General features: G+C 35.1%; 1 protein-coding gene across 2 annotated transcripts in view; it reads left to right on the forward strand.

Annotated features, from left to right (window-relative positions):
• Positions 1–1,177: 1,177 nt before the first annotated feature.
• The window catches only part of LOC121420396 (monocarboxylate transporter 3-like), a 35,420-nt gene continuing 15,671 nt past the window's right edge, over positions 1,178–20,926 (forward strand). Inside the window, exon 1 of one of the 2 annotated variants that reach the window (XM_041615007.1) lies at positions 1,178–1,446. In XM_041615007.1, coding sequence (XP_041470941.1) covers positions 1,307–1,446 — 140 coding nt within the window. In that variant the 5' untranslated portion in view covers positions 1,178–1,306. Of the gene's footprint in view, positions 1,447–16,573; positions 16,678–20,926 lie in introns of those variants that run through there. The other variant, XM_041615008.1, reaches the window with a different exon arrangement.

Raw genomic sequence — 20,926 nt, forward strand, 5'->3', positions numbered from 1 at the left:
TCACGAGGTCAATCGCGCATACCCTTCTTACCAGGCCGACGATCTCCCGCGCTTAGGTTGACACATACACCAGTTTTAGAACTCATCGTTTAAGGAATATTTCCTCTTTGATTAAAGTAACGTTCTCTGATATGTTAAGCCACCGTAGATCTCGACTTCCTGCTCATCCGGGCCCCCTATCCATGTTTTCATTTAAGAGATTTACAGAATTTAGAAGTTCACGCTGGTTTGTTAATAGGATCACCTGCCATTTCTCTCATTGATTAGATGACCACGTATGGTGTGTGTTATCTGAGGCAAAATATGAAACGGTGAGTTTCCATTGCCAAGCAGGGACCTTAACTAGAGACATTCAACATAAACAATCATGCATGTCGAGCAACACATTTTTATAGGACACATAAGTACATGTTTATAAACACTTAAGGGTCACAGTAACAGATGTACTTTTCAATGACATTATGTCATTGGTAAATGCAATTTATACGTTTCTTTGTAGGCCTATAAATGCTATGTTGTGATTTAATAGTTCTCGCCATTTAGGGATAGGCCTATATGCGATTGACGAAATCTGTCGCTGATATTTACGGATATATAATTACATAATATGAATTAGTTGCACCTGCTCCATCCTTTAGTGTTTGTTGCTTTTTTCTGTGATAAATAAAGGCTGTACGAAGCAATATCATTATGAAATGTAATCATCAACTACATCAAAAAATAACCATGGAGATTTCTAGACACTGTATATTGTAATATTAGATTGATACACATTTGTCAATTTCAATTGAATATCATGTAGATGGATTTGTAATGTGTTCGGAATATAATAACACAAACAAATGTACATCGCTATCATTTTGCACGATGGAACAATATACAGATTTTAGATGAACACTGCGTCGTGTGTAATAATAATTGAGGCAGCCACTTTATCAATGAGAACGCACCACCCTCGCGTCAAGAGCTCATTATGTTTACTTGGATTAAGGGATGAGGGGTATATCTAATGGCCAACGATTGACGAGGCCGAGAGATAGGTGAGTCAGTGCACGGGGTTTGAAAACGATGAGCAAAACTCTTTCTTTTAACGTAATTAAAACAAGAAAGCCCGAATAGATAGAGCATACTGATGAGTCAGGTCGACTGAGAGAACGAAAAAGGGTCCCTCCAAAATTGCCCTTGCAGTTTACCTTCACTTTGGATGGTAGATCTGGCGCCTTGGAACGTGATATTGAGCTTTTTTAAATTTCCAAGTGTTTAATGTTTGACTGGCGAGTCGCGTGGGCTTTGCAGGAAATTAAACATGACCCATCGAAATGCATCTATGCCGTCATCCCCACCCCCACCCCCACCATCAGCAGCAGCAGCATCATCTGCATCGTCTCCATCTCAAAATGAATCTCCTGCGATCGATTCACCACCACCCCAGTCATCAGAGTCAGAGTAAGTTTGTTTTCCCTAATTGCTCACGCTAGTGGAACAATGATACAGTTTTGAATATTCATGGCTCTGTGGATATGAAGTATCCGGTTCGAATCCCAGCTCAACACTCGCGTGTTCGTCTACGTGTCACTCTCCACCCAGGTTTAGTAAATGGGTACCGGTAGGGAGAAATTCATTGAATGCTCAAGCGTCCGATGTGGGTAGTCATGCCAAAACCAGGGTAATACTACGTAGCGCTTATAAACGTCTGAAAGTGTGAATATTTAAAAGGGCCCAATTCCATAGGAGGTCATTTCGAGAAAGTCAAACAAATTAGATATTTGTTTAAATTTGGGCAATTAAAGTATATTGGGCCAAAAGACATTAGAGAACATCGTAACACAAATTCAAGGGCACATGTTTAGTGAACATTAATATTCACGTTACTCGTGGACGGGGCCTTTTGTCTGGTTGACTTTATATGTCATTATACATGGTGGAATTCTGTTGTACTGAAAGGATAGTAATGATGCACAAGATATTGTTTTATACATCAGACAAAAAGTGTCCCTAATCGTTTTGTATCTAGTTTTTTTTCATAGCTGATGTGCTTTGTGTTGAGCGAGCGGTTGTGGGTGTTTTAACGGTGAGGACATGTGAGTTGCAAATACTGAAGATAAAAAGGTTTTGGAAAATGACGTATCATTCATGTTTTAAACTTCCTTCTGTCTCCATCCATGATACCAAAAAGTCATAAGCAAACACACAACAGTTCAAGAATGGGGGGGGGGTATTTAACCTCCTTTTTATTTATTTTTTCTATTAAATAGAAAAAAACAAGAAATATAGAAGGCCTCCCCCACTTAATCTCAGGTTGGCGTGTAAATGGAGTGATAACTTTGCCTTAGCAAGGACCTTCATGTCATGCTTTCCAGCGATTCGGTGGAAAATGCTTTTGTAAATGTGCATAATCTTATTGCCTGCCAGTAAATGGGGGAGGGGGTGGTTCTTAATAAAGTCAAATTTTATTTGTGTTGTGAGCAATTTTTTTGAGAAATCATCAACCATGAATCCGACCCTGCATGCCCCACGTCCTTACACGCTCATACGCATACATTCTTTAAAATTATTTTTTGATGAGCTATTCTTTTTCATATTGACTGACACCCACCTAAATACCCACATTCATCCACACATCCTCTCTCACACACATACACTCATAGGATATTATTATGCTTTAATACCACAGACATGACAGAAGGACACACATCTGCAAGTGAACTCCATTTTTTTCCTTTCCTTCCTTTTTTTTACCTTTTAGACGAGGTTCAAAACAAACAACATTCCACTTCAATGACATTTCTTTATCAGATCAAAAACTGATATAGGCAGTAGTGTATGAACAGAGTTGGATGTAACGAGAGAGTAATCGTATACATTCAAATATCCCACCCCCCCCCTTTATTTAAGGCATTTCTGAGATGATTTAAGATTCACCATCTACGCACAATATGAGTAATTTACTACAGAACAATTTCTCATACATAACTCTATTTCGCAAATAATGGACTTGAGCCGTTTTTATATTCAGATACTCAATTGTTTTCAGTGCTATATAAATGTTCCATATTATTTCAAGTGTTATTATCATTGAATTGTGACTATTATTATTACCATTATAGTTATTATTTTCATGATTTTCATTGTTACATGTATATATTATCATCATGTTCAGTATCCTTAACATGACCGTTGTCTTTACTATTATTTATCTGGAGAAGTTGTGACATTAATAGTTATATGAATATCAATGGTAGTCATGCTCTTATTAGAAGACGTTGCTGTTACCACGCTAGTTGTAGCGTTATCAGGTTTGGGGGAAATATATATGAGTACAATGTGTAATTTAAATTCAGGCCGCGTTCAAGGTTGCTTTAACCCTGAAACATCTAAAGCTAATTTGCAATCTAGCTTTTGTATTTAATTTGCTGGTACCAGATACCCCTTTACAAGGTATCTAGTTCATGTTTGTGTTTGATCTTCTTTTTGACACACGATTATATGTAGGTTTAATGAAGCGGGAACCAAAAATTGATACAAGTTAAAATGAATTGATGTACCGGAAAATAATAATTTCGACATGCAATAGGTCCAGAGAGATAAAAGTCAATGATTTCCTCAAGCCAAGCATAATATTTTACTTATTTATTTGTTATTTTTTATGTTGATATCGATTGATTCGGCGTATTTGGTTCGGACTAATGCTTTCATCGTGACCATTTAGCATAAGCCGATTTGTATATATCATGGACAATGTCAAATAGTGTTTGGTCATGCATGAATGGAAAATGGTTTTATCTGTATCACTTTATAACAATATCCTTCGAATTTCAATACGACCATGACGAAATAACATATCTACATTTTACCCAGGGTTGTATTGTGCCCTTTTTTTATAAACCGAATCGGGTTAAGAACGTACATGTGACGTACTTTTTTTTTCTTTTAAAATTCTCTGGTACGTGAGTAACTAATTCCTTGATTATGTCTTTAGGAATGGGCTGTAGGAAAAGTTGAGAATATCAATATCACCACCATCAGAGATGGCTCAAATATACATTGTTATAATTACATTATGTTTGTATTCACTGATAAACCGGCCCAGTTGATCAGTCAAGCTGACAACATTGTGGACGTTATCGTGGCTTTGACAGGTTAAAGTCGATGTCAAAAAAATCTAATGTCGGTAACGGCAGCCGTTTTGTTTGGTATGTACTGAACACAAAATTCCCCAAAAGTGTGTAGGAAATCCTTTAATTTCACTTTTAAAAATGCACAAAGCGACCAAATGACTAGTCCAGATTGGACCTTGTTGTTTGGAAGTGCCCTTTCCCAAAAGCTAACATAGAGGGCACATGTCTCCCAATCTCTAATCAGCGACAATCCACTCTTCTAAGAGTGGATTGTCGCTGATTAGAGATTGGGAGACATGTGCCCTCTATGTTAGCTTTTGGGAAAGGGCACTTCCAAACAACAAGGTCCAATCTGGACTACCAAATGACAAGATCGGTGGATTCGTTCCCTCGTTTCTTCGACAGTTTTTACGCGTCCTATAACCCAACCCCACCCCCCCCCCCCTCTTCCAGGAAAAAAAATGTGCGTGCGGCCTTTCCTAATGAATGATGATAAGTAAATTCAAGGTGATAATACTTCAGGATGATTTTTTTTTAGTTTATGCTACAACATGGTTTCTAATGTTTTCTAAAGATATAGACTAATTGAAAAAAAAAGATTACACGGTATGCAATTTATTTTACCCTGGAATTCCCGTATATTCCTTCAAACACCATCGTAACTTTCAGAATGCAAAGTTTCCGTAAAAATATTTATAAAATTGCATCAAAATTGTCAAAAATTTTTTGTTCTATGAAATGTTAGTAACCCAAATGTTAGTAAAGAAATGTTTGTAATACATTGAAGTTTAGGGCGTTTTCACACGTGAATCTTGAATTGTCATTTTAATGATGATTATTATCGTGACTTTGATTGGCGTTCGTGATTCTAATTATATTCTAGTTTGCTTTCACACGTGCTAAATTTTCTTCATTTATATATTTTCACTGGAATCATCATCAAAATTACGATTTTTTTTCCGTGTGAAAGGTCGGTTAGTTTTCCAACAAAAAACGACAACAGAGACACAGGAAGAGATCTAAATAAGATAAGTTTCATCAGTTGTATTCGTGGGAGTCTGTGCAGCTGCGGAACTTTATTTGACTATAATGCCAATATTTGCGAAAGCTATAGAACATGAAGAATAATGATTGGTTTATAATGATTTATTTGTTTTTCTGTATTCGTCTGCTTCGTGCATCGTACGTAATTATGAGAGTGGTATACAAACGGTTCATTCAGGCTCATCTAATTATGACTTTGTGAAATATCTGTCGTGTTTACCTAGACTCATTTGCGGCTGCTGTTTTCTCTTACCTAATATCAGGATAGTGTGCCAAATTTTGACTAGCAGTTGTGCTTCGCTTGACCCATCCGCATGTGAACAATCTTTTAATATCAATGATTTGTACATAAGATGGAATGCGGTTTAATTTTTTATCTGAATTTTCAGTATACGTCACTTACGGAATATAAGTTTAATACGGAATTCAATGAAGGAATCGAGAAGTTGGACAAGAAACTCCGCAATTTATAGACTATTGGGATATTGAGATGTGGCATCAGGTGATGTTATCGTGTCTCTATTGATATGGTATATGTATATGATATAACTAGAATATGACACAAATTATTAATTGGTTCTGCCATAGATTGCATAGGGGCAATAATTACGCTGTGTTGGTTTGGACTAAACACAGAAAAGAAAGATGAATAACTAAAAGAAAAGAATTTTAATTTGCAAGCAATCGAATTATAAAGCTTTTCATATTTTTCTTCCACTATTTTTCATGCCACATTTTGTTTCGCCATCAAAACTTCCTCTAGAATGATGGCAATCGTTTATCGAAATAAGAGAACTTGCGATGGGGACTTATAGTTTTTCCAATCATCATAAACAGATATATTAGAAATATACATGCATGCTTTTCTTCTTTTTTTCATGGAAAAAATTACTTATATGACATTTTATCTAATCAATCGACATACATGGGATGTTTTCATTGATGATTATTGCCAGAATTAATTAAACAAATCTTAATTTTTATACAATATCATTACTGTAAGTATAGTATGCATATATAGTTAATGTTTTCCAATATTTCATTCCTTACCTCCCATCATTTCCATACCCGAAAACGTCCTGTAATGACCGTTCATAGTTTTCTATCTCTTTACCTGCCTTGAGGAATACCGTTATGATTAGCCCTTTATATTTATAGATTTAGCCCATCATAAGTGTTGTATATTGGTTGTTTCCGTTGAGAGTAATCACAATTATGTTCTTGTTCCGTTCCTTGTGAGCTAGTGTCTTATGTTCCACGGGGCGAAAGCTAGTTGGACTTTTATTGGACTTGCATTGGCTCAGAGCGCATCTGTGCATTTGGCACTATCGGTGTTGTCAGTTCTTAGTTATATATATATATATATATATATATATATATATATATATATATATATATATATATATATATATATATATATATATATATATACAGCTGTATATATATATATATATATATATATATATATATATATATATATATATATATATATATATATGTTTGTGTGTGTGTGTGTGTGTGTGTATGTATACTATGTAACGCATTTCACGATTACATCATCAAATAAACCCCTAATAAATACATGTTTCTTTATACCTCATAACTGATACCTGTATAATAAATTTTTCGGAGATTTTGGTCCTTTGATAGACACGATATGTTAAACATATCTGTTACTAATGAATCATTTTAAGCTGTTAGATAAAAATGTGTTATCAGTCTTCATACCCCCAATGCACTGATGTACTTGTATGATTTTGTTAAAGTTACAGACAGAATAAAAATTTCAAAGGCATCATGAAATATTCGATAGTTGCAGTCATGTAGCAGATTTTGAAGGGCTTGTATAGTGCACAATTATTACGAGTATTATTATCTCTATAGGAAAAAATAATGTAACCATGCTTATGATGCTGTGCACTTCATCATGAGGAAAACTGAAAATTGATTAATATTTCATGGAAATAAAATAGATTATCAACCATTAATCGCATTTCCTGAAAGTTGAAATGGATATTTCACATACTGTAAAAAAAAATTAAGCACGCTGTATGATCCTGACACAGCAAGTGTTCAAACTTTTGAAAAAAAATTAAAACATTTTTAAAGAACTTGTTTAAACCTTTAACTAAGTAATAGTTGTTAGAGTGATTGGCTTAAAAAATAATAAAAATAACAAAGATGAGTATGAACTTAGCACGCTGCGGAGTCATGTAATTCATTTCTTCATTGAGAGGCCAAAGAGAAAATCGAGCATCCTTTCACATTGTCTAACCGCCTTCCCCACTGAAATTTAACTGCCCGGCGTTGATTTGGCATAAGATCATAAGACGGAAAGATGATTAACACTGTTCCGATTGAAGGAGCAATGCTTAACGAAGCAGCAGAAACAGGTTTTTGTCACTAAACACCTTCAAATTAAATGAGATATCACTGGCGTAGTTTTATACAGCTCAGACTGTTTTAACAATTATATTAAGATAGATAGATGATAGACTATGAAAAGTCTTACAGGACATTATGGGGTTTTCCCATGTGTGCAGCGGACGTCAGTAAACACCTTATAATTTATGTAAGTGTAAAAATTTCTTATCAGGGATGATTCAAAAGCAGATAATAGTCCCATTTTTTTCTACATCAGATAGGCGCGAATCGGACGTAGCTGGCGCTAAAGACTAAAGGACATCACTCCCAAGATTTGTGTGGGCCGCAGCTGATGTCACCGAATTTTTTTTGTGTTTTTTTTTTCATACACTACATGTACGACAACATCCTCTCTTGCTCGCTGTACAGGAGAGAATGAATCCCCAATTGCCATGAAAGTGGGCCAGATATGTAACAGGTATTGGTCGAGTTGTTCAGATGAGGCGGAAAATGTGGAATTTGATATTCAGTGTGTTTCGGGGGGGGGGGGGGGGCAGAATAAAAATATAGATGCAATCTGATTACTGGGCCAGCTGTTATCGTGAATTCCAAGATGACGCCATGAAAAACCATTAAAATTCGTCTACTCGCGTTCTTTAACAATCGGATACGCTTCCCGAATTACAAAGAATTATACGATCGATCCGATTAACAACAACTATTGAAACCCAGCAAACGTCAACATCTAAAATGGCTGTTTTTTTTTCAAAGTGTTTTCTTTCATGTCTTATTTTTTTGTCAAACTGTGTAATATATTTCATCTTGACTTAAATATACATGCGCATTCATCGTTGTCTTGACGACTCAGTGTCCTCCTCTTTGTTAATCAATGACATCGTGCAATTTTCCTGTAAGAAGCATTACGACACTCATGGTTTTCCATTTAGTTGAGGTTGGTTGGCCTAATCTCAACTCTTCGTGAGTCTGTACCCATGCATGTCATGTCCATTGATCAATCTTATAACTCGAAGACATGGTCCAGGGGCTCGATCAAAGGACCTATAAATCGGTTTATAACCCCAATTTCAGCTAGAATGAAAACATTAGCGTATTTTAGCATTACATCGAAGACGCTTTCTATAACGTTCAGAATCTATTGAAAATGCCCGGTAAATCGTAATGGACAGTTATTGGTGCAATGGGTCAGAACATCGTCTTAGATTCGGACTGGACTAACAAAAATGTATATATTTTCCAGAGTCCAGTAAAGGCCACCGCACACCTTACGACTGTTCGCGATCCGATTTTGGAACAAATCGCATTTGCTCATTTTCTGAAAATGTGAAGGGAACATATAATTATACTTGATGTTATACATGAATTGTAAGAACACTAATATTACCATTTTGAAAGATTGCAAGCCTTTATTTTGGAGTATAGGCAAAAATAGTTTCAAATAGTAGCCAATCGTACGACTGATATGACGTTATTACGAGTAGTTATTAAATTCGACTTAATTCTAAGAAAGATGATAGCATAGTTACAGATTTCAACATAGGTATTCGTAGGTTGATTTAGAACATTACACATTAAGATATTCCAAGTATCAATATTAGCATCAATTTCTACCACATTTTATTCTGAAATCGATTCGCAGACCAATCGTAAGGTGTGCGGTCGCCTAAGACACTGCTGTTTTGAATCACCGATTTTGCGACAAAGGCTGCTTCGTTACGAAGGGCTTTTGACGAAAGATTATCTGCGTTATGGAAAGCGTCTGCCAATCGCTGAAAATCAGCCTCGAAATAATCAAGCACAGCTCATCATACCCTTGCGCATCTTAAATGAATCACCCCTTACCATCATCTTAATTAGATTATAATTTAATGTAGTACGTGAAGCATTGTTCACACGACGCCGTTTCCACGAATTTCGCAGAGGTGTAACTCATAAGGATACCTGTTTGATTGCAAACTTCCAGATTGGTTTCCTGGTGTATGGTGAGCCTAGGCTGAAAGCCCTTCATTTAAACTACATCGGTAATGTTTCTAATCACAATCCCAGATCTCCAGTTCAGTAAAATGTATTTTACTATATTTCATGTCATTTTTGCAATGCATATGTATGATAATATTTATTGAGGTGACTTAGCATAACATAGTCATGGTAATTATTGACAGTCACATTTTCCCTACGGCGGTCGTATGGCGAGTCGAAAACAGCCGGGCATTTCTTTCTCTTTTCTTCTTTTTATTTTCTTCTTGTTTTTTTCTTCAAACCACCTACATGAAGCTGGCACGAAAAAACAAAACATAATAAATGGCTGCTTCCGACTTGCCGCAGCCGCTGCAGGGAAACTGTGCCGGCGCCATTACCCAAGACACCTGCCACATATACGTATTGCTACACAAGTGACACAATGATTTTTTCTACATGTTCTACACTCTCGGTCACAACCTGTTGTGTGTTTCTTTGCACATGAATGACATTTTTTGGGGCAGGACATCATTCAAACGAAGATACGTCCATCGGGTTGTAAATACAGGCTTAATCAACAAATTACATGTTTAACGATTAGTTGACTTTAATACTTTCTTCAGCTTAAACCCAGTTAGCACACGCATCATTGGCAAGCACTGCCTTCCTACTTACTATCTTCTGAACTTGCTGTTGTATAGAATAGAACGTTGTTTGGGAAGATCGTTAAACGATTTGAACCGGTAGATGGCGGTATACAGCTAATCTGGCCCAGGGTGTTAATACATGTATTATGAGTCATTTATTCTTTGATAGTGACATGAATATTGCATGCTAAATACAAAAGCACATTTATGTCAAACATTAATTTTGTTTTAGAAAAAATATACGACAATGTAAAATTTATGAGAATATTAAGTTTGCATGTGCATTAGTTGTTATGACGTATTTGATTCTGATTGACGGTTTTTTTTTATAATATCCAGATTATCGTACTTCATATTGATTTCAATAAGTTACAAAAAATATTCATTTTAGTGGTTTTTTAATTGTTACGTTGCATGCCAAATATTATCATTATTTTTTTAAACGTTTATTTTGCATTTTTTTTGTGAAGGAACAAGTATGGCAATGTACAATTCATGAAAATAATGAGTTTCCATGTACATGCACTTCCATGTATCCTTAAGTATCTTAGAGTACATTGAATTCTGAATATTTTTATTTAATAGCTTCATGAAACAAAACAAAAACATATTTGAGATGATTTAGCATAACATAGTCATGGTAATTGCGTGTATTGCATTTTAAGTGGAGCGTTGTGGCCCAGTGGATTAGACTTCGGACTTTGAAACAGAGGGTCGTGGGTTCGAATCCCAGCCATGGCGTAATTTCCTTCAGCAAGAAACTGATCCACGATGTGCTGCACTCGACCCAGGTGAGGTAAATGGATACCGGTAGGAAGTAATTCCTTAAGAAGCTGTGTGCTCTATGAACGCCTAGCTTAGCCGGGTAATATAGGAGCCCCTCGAGCACCTAACAAGGTGGAAATGTGCGCAACATAAATATCCTATATTATTATTATATGAATTCTTATACGTCCTTTATCGATAAGATTCATCAACAAATACTAATAAATAAGTATCTTTATGACATAAAATATTACATGTAATATCTGCATTAATGCCGTCAGTGTATTTTTGTTATCCCCGTGCTAGTATGAATGAAGTTCCGGTAGCGTTATATATATATATATATATATATATATATATATATATATATATATATATATATATATATATAATCAGTTAGATTATGGACATTGAATTCCGAAATGCTTTATCACAAAAAGACTCATGTTGAAGATTTGGGCTTGGATTCTTAATAACTACTTTACTTAAACTCTTCAAAGGCCATCATAACTTAATACAGTAAAATGTGCTAACTAACATCGGTTGATTGATTTTCCTTCGTTATTTAGTATAGACTGCAAAGGAATGTAAAATCGAGAGAAATTACCTTTGTTTGTTACATGCATATAGGCCCTATACGTACATGTATATTGTTTATAAAACGTGTGCATCTGCCCAAACGAAAGCCACTGAATAAATTCATATACATATCACCCTGTTCACTTGGCACTTTCGATAGGTACATTGAACTTTTTCATCGTTATTCATTATTTTGGTTAAGATTATCAATCATGCGGTTGAAAATAAATCTCGATATTACCAGCAGCAACCATAAGCTGATTGAAGTTCATATCTCCTCTTCCCATTGATATCCTTGAGAAAAATTCACATTAACCACTTTCTAATTCTCAACGTGATCTTATATCAATCTAAAATCCTTGAACCTTCGACTGATATCATCATGCTTGAACTCATTTACCGGGTGGCAATCAGACAAACAATGTTGACGGTTTTATTAATTTTTCTTGTTTTCTTTATGAGAAAAAACAGGGTAGTCCGATTCTGTCGGTAAAAAGGTTGCTGCAAAGTTAAAAAAAAAATATTTAGCATAACAGACCAGAATATGTAGTATGCTTCCTGCATGTGTCCGTGACGCTGAATATTCCCGGTGTCAAGATTGGGTTCATGCAGTTACATTACACATCATGGATATTCATAAGCATGAATCCCATGGGATCATCTTAAGTATGGAAGTATCTTAAGTATCTTTAAGAAGTAGTTACTTAACACTTAAATCGTTTGCCAGTGACCTCAGTGTCCCATGAGTTATATGTACATGCGCAAGCACCTGTACTGTTTCTTTCTAAGCTATTTTATTCTTACTCTCCGTATTATACCTTTAGCCCTATGAACCATGTACAATTGCTTTGACAATGCTTTGTTCCTGTTCTATATTCCTATTCCATAATCTTCTTTTTCTTTTGCGAGAAATTCCATCAATTTAATGTTTTTTGTTCGCCCTGCCGTCGCCCATCCAAATTGAACAATTTGGTAGGAACATTGTCTAGGATCACTGTGCACACATTATTTTATTATCAAAACTCACTCAAGCGTGATCATCCAGTCGCCATTCTGTCAATTTCTGGACCATTTTCATATATCCTTCTTTATATCTCCATTATTCGGCATGCTACATACTTCTAACAAAATGCTGTAAATAGTCCAAGAGTTGCTCTACCATTTGCAATGCATAACTTGGCCTTTAAGATGTCAGGTGTCTGCCCTAAAATCAAATCCGAAATAGTCTCCCTTCAAAAACGTCATATTTATTGAAAAGCAAAGTCAGAAAATCATTAAATGAGCATAGCTTCCTTGTTTTCATTCATTTCCGTCTCATATTTTCAGGGTTTGCTTTATGGTGTTAGCCCTCATAATTAAAAAGTGTTTTACGCATCAATAACCGTATTTATTAGAAACAAAAGGCCCTCATATGTTTTGAAATGGTTTGAAGTTTGTGATCTCGTGAGGTTTAAACATGCCACACTCTTTTGAAAGCTCAATTCTTAAGAATATCCATGTGGCTGAACTCTGAAGCATATCGAAAAAAAAACACATGGACCCATGTTACATGTAATTTGTGCATATTTGAATATATTCAGATGCTATAAAGCATCTATGTGCAAAGTATGATGAAAATGACATGGATTTTCAATGTTTGAGAGACTACGGAACCATTTGCATACTAAACGGTATGATCAGCCTTTTGCTTGTGTTCGGGGCATTTGGGCTGTTTCAAGCCAACTCGTAATAGTTTGGACACTGATAGGTTAAAAACGAGCTCATGGACCCCATATTTCTGTTATATGAACATCTTCAAGATATATTCCTCTACAAATATACAGTGCGTATAAAAAAAAAAGTGCCACTTACTTTTGAAAAGTTAGTGAAAAATGATTTGCGCATGTTTCCTTGCCCAATACACTTCGAAGAGTGCATTGCGCCCCGCCCCACTCCCCCACACACCAAGGCCATCAAGACGATATTTCATTTACACTGAGCTGTGATTTACATAAAATGAATAAAGCTTGATTTTCATTTTGTTAATCATTGTCAAGCTTGGGAAAAGTGTGGAGAAACAAGTATTGAATAAAAAATTAAATGCCAACCCACTTTAAATAATAAAAACTTAGTGAAAGAGTGCTGGAGATATCTGGTATAAACTTTTGTTCAGATTCAGTTATGCATGTCCTCAGATCCAGCTAAAAAAGGGTAAAAGTTGTGCTTACTAAGTGTTGAAATTTCAATTTGGGTGGCAAATTAGTTTGAAAATGCTTTGAATGCATCTGTTTTTATCTTAATTGACTAAAATGCAAGGAAAATGTATCGCAGGGTATAAGTTTGATTTCTCCCTTTCCCCTTGACACTGTGTGAAAACGAGTATTTCTGCGCAAACAGATTTCTGCGAGCTTTACAAAAATGGACAGTGCTCACTCAAGTTTAACATTCTGTCAAAACCTTTACTTTTATTGGATAGATGACACCCAAACCCAATATTATTTGTGAAAAAAATTATCCACACGTATATTATTTAAATCCCAGAGCTTTTTCAAAGTGTAAACTTTTTTTGATACGCACTGTAGAGCTTATGGTGATAATTAAGATGGATTTTGAATGTTCGGGAGCAAAACTAAGGAACCATTCGTTGGACGGTACTAGACTTTTGCCCATTTCAAGTGCGTTTTAGACTGATTCAAGCCAACTCGCAACACTTTGGACACTGATAGTTTAAATACCAGCACGTAGACCCCATAATTTCAACTTCCCTTCACCTTCACACTGCATTCCTCTTCAATTTTGCTGAATTTGATGAAAATTACAAGGATTTCGAATAAAGTGCACTTTAAACTATAGATTCACGTCTTTTGATGCAATGCTTTTTGGGGAGGTTTATGCATCATTCTTGTAAAATGAGGACGCTGCTGACGCCAAGCATATATAGTTGTGCTAATTAAAATATATTCTCCTACGTTGGTGTCCACTTAGTTACATATCCTCAAAGTTTGATGAAGCTTGATGCGTTATCAACAGATTAAAGATGATTTAAACTTATTTGGTGATTTCGTGAGGTCTCTTAAAGAGAGGCATACTTTTCTTGATTGAGCAATCTGTCATATCATTCTATATGGCGACTTTGAAGTCCCGTAGAAAAACAATAAGCACACGAACCTATATTCTATTTTGCACTTTAATAATGGATAATTGCCAAAGTAACTCTCTGCAAAATTCTGTAAAAAATGACGCGGACTTCATTTTAACTGTGGAACGTCCTCAAAATATACGAGATGCGCTGAAATCCGTTTTATTTCCGCGATTCTAAAGATTTTTATACGTTCCATGTACTTTGTCTCCCCCCTCTTTCCGTTGATGTAGCTGCAGTGGATATTAGTTAATACGAGTCGGGACGTTGTTGTTCGTTTATGTTGCGGATTTACATCATAGACGGCGGAAAGTTCATCCGTTCTAAACATGCAAAAATCTATGTGCAGCTTTTTGGCTTTACCTGTACATGCATTACAAAATAACATTTAGATATACACAAACACTGAAATATAAAGTCAAATGATAAATATACAGAACATATTTAGGACAGTTTTGTATTTACAGACATTCTAGCTCCGCTATTCAATTCCAAATGTCGTTCTTTGTGCAATGCGCTTTGTCTTAAAAGAAACGCGCTCTAATTGAAATATAGTTCATTAATGATAAGGCTGAAAGCGGTTGGGTTTTTTTTTGGTATAGACGGAAAGAACAATGACAAAAAGATCGTAGAAAAATGAAATTCGCTTAAAGGACATGTCTCTATGAATACTGATCCATGACGCATGCGTAGAATCTATGATGACAGACCCCGTGATCCAAGGTATGACTGTAGTTAAAACCAGTTTCAAAGCGGGGATAGCAGGGATTAATACGTGGTTTCAAAAAGACATATTCTAATACGTATCAATCATCCATTCGGACATGTTAATCATGGACGAACATTGATTAATCTATATTAAATGGTTCAAAGGAGTCAATGGCCACCTCTTACGTACAATAAAAACTCATTCCAAAGTATATGCATTGGTACATTATCTATGCACAATGTTTTTCTATAGGTTTTCTCCGCTTTTTTGTTATGTTATTAATTTTCATCAAATTCTTTTGATATTTTCCCCTGCAATTTGAGTCAAGGAGTAATAAAACAAGTAGTGGTGTTATAGTATAAGTCGTAATATCAGAAGTAGCATCAGCAGCAGCATTGACATTACTACTATTAAAAGTATCAGATAGTATTAGTAGAAGTAGTAGTAGTAGTAGTAGTAGCAGCAGTCGTCGTCGAAGTAGTAGTAGTATAGTGGTAGTAGTAGTAGTAGTAGTAGTAGACAGAGGCGTCGATTATTGGGGGGGGGGCAGGGGGGATCGCCCCACCAATGAAAATATTGGGGGGGGCAAACATATCGTTTCGCTCCCCCCCTCCCTCAATAATTCCGCTTGTCATGCTTGTGCTAAAAATAAAATAAGATTGTAATGTTACACACAAATCAGCAAGCGAGATTGAGAGTTAAGGCCTCACCAAAATGGAGGATAGCTCTTGGGAAATTTTATACAAGCTACGCGTACCATTGTACTCTATATTCATTTCTTTCATGACATTTCTAAAAAAAAAAAAAAAAAGAGTTGCTAAAGCTCGTGGAAAACAAATTTGTTTATTCATTTATTTTTATTTACCAGAAAAAAGTCAGATTCAAAATGTCAACAAAAAGTTGTTTTTCATCAATGAGCTGATAATATATCCTTTGTTATATTGCATCGTTTTCTCACGGTCTCAGACCACATTCTACGCCTACACGTTGCAGGCTTCATATTGACATAATTATCGTATTCATGAAAAGAGTTTGAAGTGTGCTATCGAACGTTGATATTTCCTATATGCCTTGAAGTGGCAATTGGTTTCCAAATCTAAGTATTATTTGGGAAATATTCTGATAACAAATAATATGCATCTGGACTACCTGCATATTGTGTGATCAATGCGCAGGCGCACAAGCAGTTAGTATTCTAACTATTAACGCCTTCTTGAGCATGATGTATATACCACACTGATGATATCTTTGCTGCATGTAGGCATCAAACATTCTAATGTCAAAGAACAATCCGCACCTTCTGTACAAAAGACGGACATAATAGTATTTCTACCCTAAAATGCGGAATAAACGTAGGTGAGTAGGTTATAGAATTATTATTTTTCACGGTGTTTTGGTGCAACTGCATTCATATTCTCTCTCTCTCTCTCTTCGTTTTATTTGTATAGTGATTTTTACTTTTATCACTTTCTCTATCTTGTTATTACTATTATTGTATTTTTTTTATTTTTATTTTTTTCTGACGTTGTTCCTGACATCTCCCCCTTCTCGTTCTCCTTTATTTCTCTTCTTCACCAAAACGCAATTAGAACAGACGAGGAAAACCATCGGTCATGTCAGTTTTGTGACGTGAAGAGTGATGATACACAGAAGAAATTGATATTCTGCAATATTTATTTCAAAATAATATCATCAAACGTCTTTCTTTTTTTCATGTACCCATTTCTCGTGATTGTTTCCAGACCACATATACATTTCACTAACCCCCCTTTTTATTCTTTTTGATACATACATGTAGTTGTGATATGCTATCTATTTAGTTACTGAAACCATTCGGACTGCATGGGGTAGTGGCAAAGGCGGCGGAGCAGAGGATTATCTTTCGTGTTGTGTCCCCCCCCCCACACACACACAAAATATAATCCTCTGCTCCGCCGCCAATGGGTAGTAGTGCGGCACACGTCTAAAAGTCGACAAAGAGATATAAATCATAGCTTTTCCAGGTCACTTGTCCACTGTTTGGAACCAATCGTCCATGTGTGTAGTTCAGATGTCCGAGTACAAGAGCAAATGTCCGTATTTCTGTCCCTCAGCTTTCCCATTCCTTACTGACAGCTGTATTCATTTTTTGGCCCGGTCCCTATTGTTTAACAACTTTGCTTAACCCCTGAATTTGTATCTATATTTATTTATTTCTTTTTTTAGGGGGGAGGGGTGGAGATTGGGAAGAGGTCATGGTCCTGTATATTGTTGTATTCGTCTTATTTGATTCTGTGCATACATTTATAGATATCTACCCTTTTCATTTACCCCCTCCTATTTCGGAGCCGTTTATGGCTTGGTGAGGATTGGGTGCACTTTTGTGACAGGCGTATTATCTCTTCCTACCAGTCATTCCACATTTTCAATTATTTCATTCTCTACTTTTTTGTTACATTGGTATACAAGGCAAGCAAGCAGTAGTGTCGTATAGTGATTTCAATTGCTCTTGTGGGGTAAAGTGATAACATAACAATTTTCTTACATATACTGTAGTTTATTTACCAAATTATGGCATTCCTTCCATTACTCATCAAACACCATATATACAACAAGATCTACGGACAAAATTTTATATATTTACATTTCAACTGAATCAAGAATTGATTTTAATGTGGCACAAACTTCATGATTCGGAAAAACTCATTATTTCGGAAACAATGTATAATTATTCCTATGCATATAAGAAACCCAATTTAAGTCATAAACATAATTCCATTGATTAATTCTTCTTAGGTATCGGTTTATATCTAACTTTACTCTCAGTCATCACAACCATGTAATTTATCTTTTGCATACGTGAATGTAATTTATCTATACAAGTGTCTGTAGTCATATTTAAATACATTGAATACACTTGCAACCTTAAGAAAATACGTCAATATAATTGTGGCATATAAATGTGTGTGGAAATGAAATAAGAATGTCCATTGTGAAGCTGTGCTTGTACATCGTGGACCCTCGAATGAAATCATTAAATGATAGTAAATTTTATACTTAAAATAATAATAGTGGCCTACAGAGAGGAAGAAATAGACCAAAATATGAAATCAATAACATAAAACATTAAATGATGACTGTACGAAAAATAACGAGGAGAGATGATGACGAGAATGTGTAAATTGCCCGCGCATTGTTTAGTAAATCTATGTAATCGTGGTGCAGGAGTGAAACACTCTCTAAAAAAGATTTGTGACAGACTACTTTATTTGCTATATATTCAAAATGGCCGCCATAGACTCCTTTTAACTCTTTTATGTACGATGGGGAACAATCATTTTCCCCAAAGTGAGCACTACATTGCAGGTAATTGTGTTCTTTGAGTGAAGTATTAATGAATAAAAACGTGATTGCAAACGAAATGTATCATTTGTTATATCATGTATATGATAATTCGTCCCTGTTTTCACGAAGTGACGGATAAGCGCGTAACTTTTAAAAAGCTAGTTTTGAGTAAATCGCTTGCAAAGGTTTAGACCTCGATCTCAAACTCTTTGATGTATGCAGGGTGAATAAATATCATATTTTCGTAAAGGGCATATTCTAGACAATCTTCAGTTCCAATCATTTTTATTTTCCTTTATTATTTAAGAAGATATAGAGATATAAATAGAACCATATTTTCGTGAAAAAAAAATATTACGGGACGCGCTTAGATTTATTCTCACGAAATGACGGATAGTGCTCCGCACACATAACCGTCACTTCGTGAAAATCCTAAATTCAAGGACGCGCTTCAATTTTGTTTTTACGAAGTGACGCGTAGAGGCTCCGCCTTAGTCCCACGCATAGCCTTGTGGATGCAATTCCATAGATAGGTTTTAGATCTACATAAACTCTTAATTTGCAATTGCAAACAAAATTAATCCTAAATGTGAGATCAATAGGGCCTGCAGCTCCCGCTTATAAGTAAAAAAATAACTTCAAATACCATTTTCTTTTTTTTTCTCGTAATAAAAGGGAAGCCCAATAGACACACGTTTTAAATTCTTAGGCCTATTTTATCACTGAAATACGAAAGCTTGGTATAACAGGTCATGAAAAATGTGACTACAATAGTCAAATTGTCTTTTGTCTTTGTAAATTTATAAAAAGTATAACTATATTCCCTTTGTGTGCTCTGGCTCCGTTGGGAAATTGAAAATTCAACATCATAAACTTTTGTTGGTTTAACTTCCTTACACCCTTCATAAAATGAAATCCCGATTGAGTGTCTCTTAAATGTTGTCTATTTGTGTAAAAGGTATTCTCTGTTAAGGCCTAGTTATGATTCAACATTATTCTTTGAGATTTAATTACTGCGAAAATGGTATTAATGTGGAACTAACTTGTCAAAGGGCAACAAGAATAAGTAAAATTAAGATTGCCCCCCCCCAAAAAAAAAATAATAAGAGTAAGAATTTGTCAAAATAAAGCGAGCAAATTTCGAGTTACATATCACTCTTGCCCCCCCCCCCCCCCTCTCTCTCGATCTCTCTCTACTCCATTTTTTCCTTTATCACAATGGTCATGCATTCTCTCCTGAAAATCCTATTAAAATACCTTTTCATGCAAATTAAGAGTTATGACTTGTCATAAATCATTGAAAATACTAACTACATAAAATAAATTCTACAGAGTTAGCAATGTGAATAAATTTAGAAGAACACTTTTAATTCTATAACATTAAATCATAGCAGCAAGTGACTAATAGAAAAGTAAAGTATAACATTTTTTTTCATATCAATCATTTCGATAAAAGGTATGCTTAATAGATTCATTAAAATATCAACTCCCTATAATGTTAACAATGTAGATATATTTTTGACAAAATATTTATTTCAATAATATATAGGATCATAACCTCTAGTGACAAACACATCGACATTCATAATTATTACAATTAATCTAATATATGCGCTGTGAAATGTGTAGGAAATAATCCACCAGGTACACATTGACATAATTTTGTCAATTTATACATTGAATAAAACTTGAATATATGCAACAGTATATTTATTTGTATATCATACACTGCTTAACACAATCAGCAATCCTAGTCTGTGAATGCCACATTTAGAAAAACAGAATTGCTAACATGTACCAAATTCTACATTCAAAACATTCCAATGACAAATGAATAAACTTTCAATCACGAGAATACTGGAATATAATCAATGCTAGTGGTGCAGGAAAGTTGTATTTTCTAATGTATATTTGTATTGACATACACATATACAAGTAAAATGGCATATTTCTTTTCCCTCAAAATAGAAGTAACATAGTCAACATTACTTATTACATTCACTACTCTTTGGCATTTTTTATAGAGAAAATGTTATAATTAAATCAGTCGACATAATTGCCTTGAGAGTTATTTCATCTTTTCACACACTGTCAAGGACTAAAAAGTCAAATAGTGCTAACAGAAGGAACATGTAAGGTCAAGAAGTAAATATAATTTTAAATCAATAATTTACGGTCATATCAAACAGGATCATTTTTAACAAATTTATAATCAAAATCACAAACGACAGCGACAAAAGCAATAAAATGCAATGATAAAAAAAATACGAATGACTAAGTA

This window comes from Lytechinus variegatus, chromosome 8 (assembly GCF_018143015.1).
Source record: "Lytechinus variegatus isolate NC3 chromosome 8, Lvar_3.0, whole genome shotgun sequence".
NCBI lineage: Eukaryota > Metazoa > Echinodermata > Echinoidea > Temnopleuroida > Toxopneustidae > Lytechinus > Lytechinus variegatus.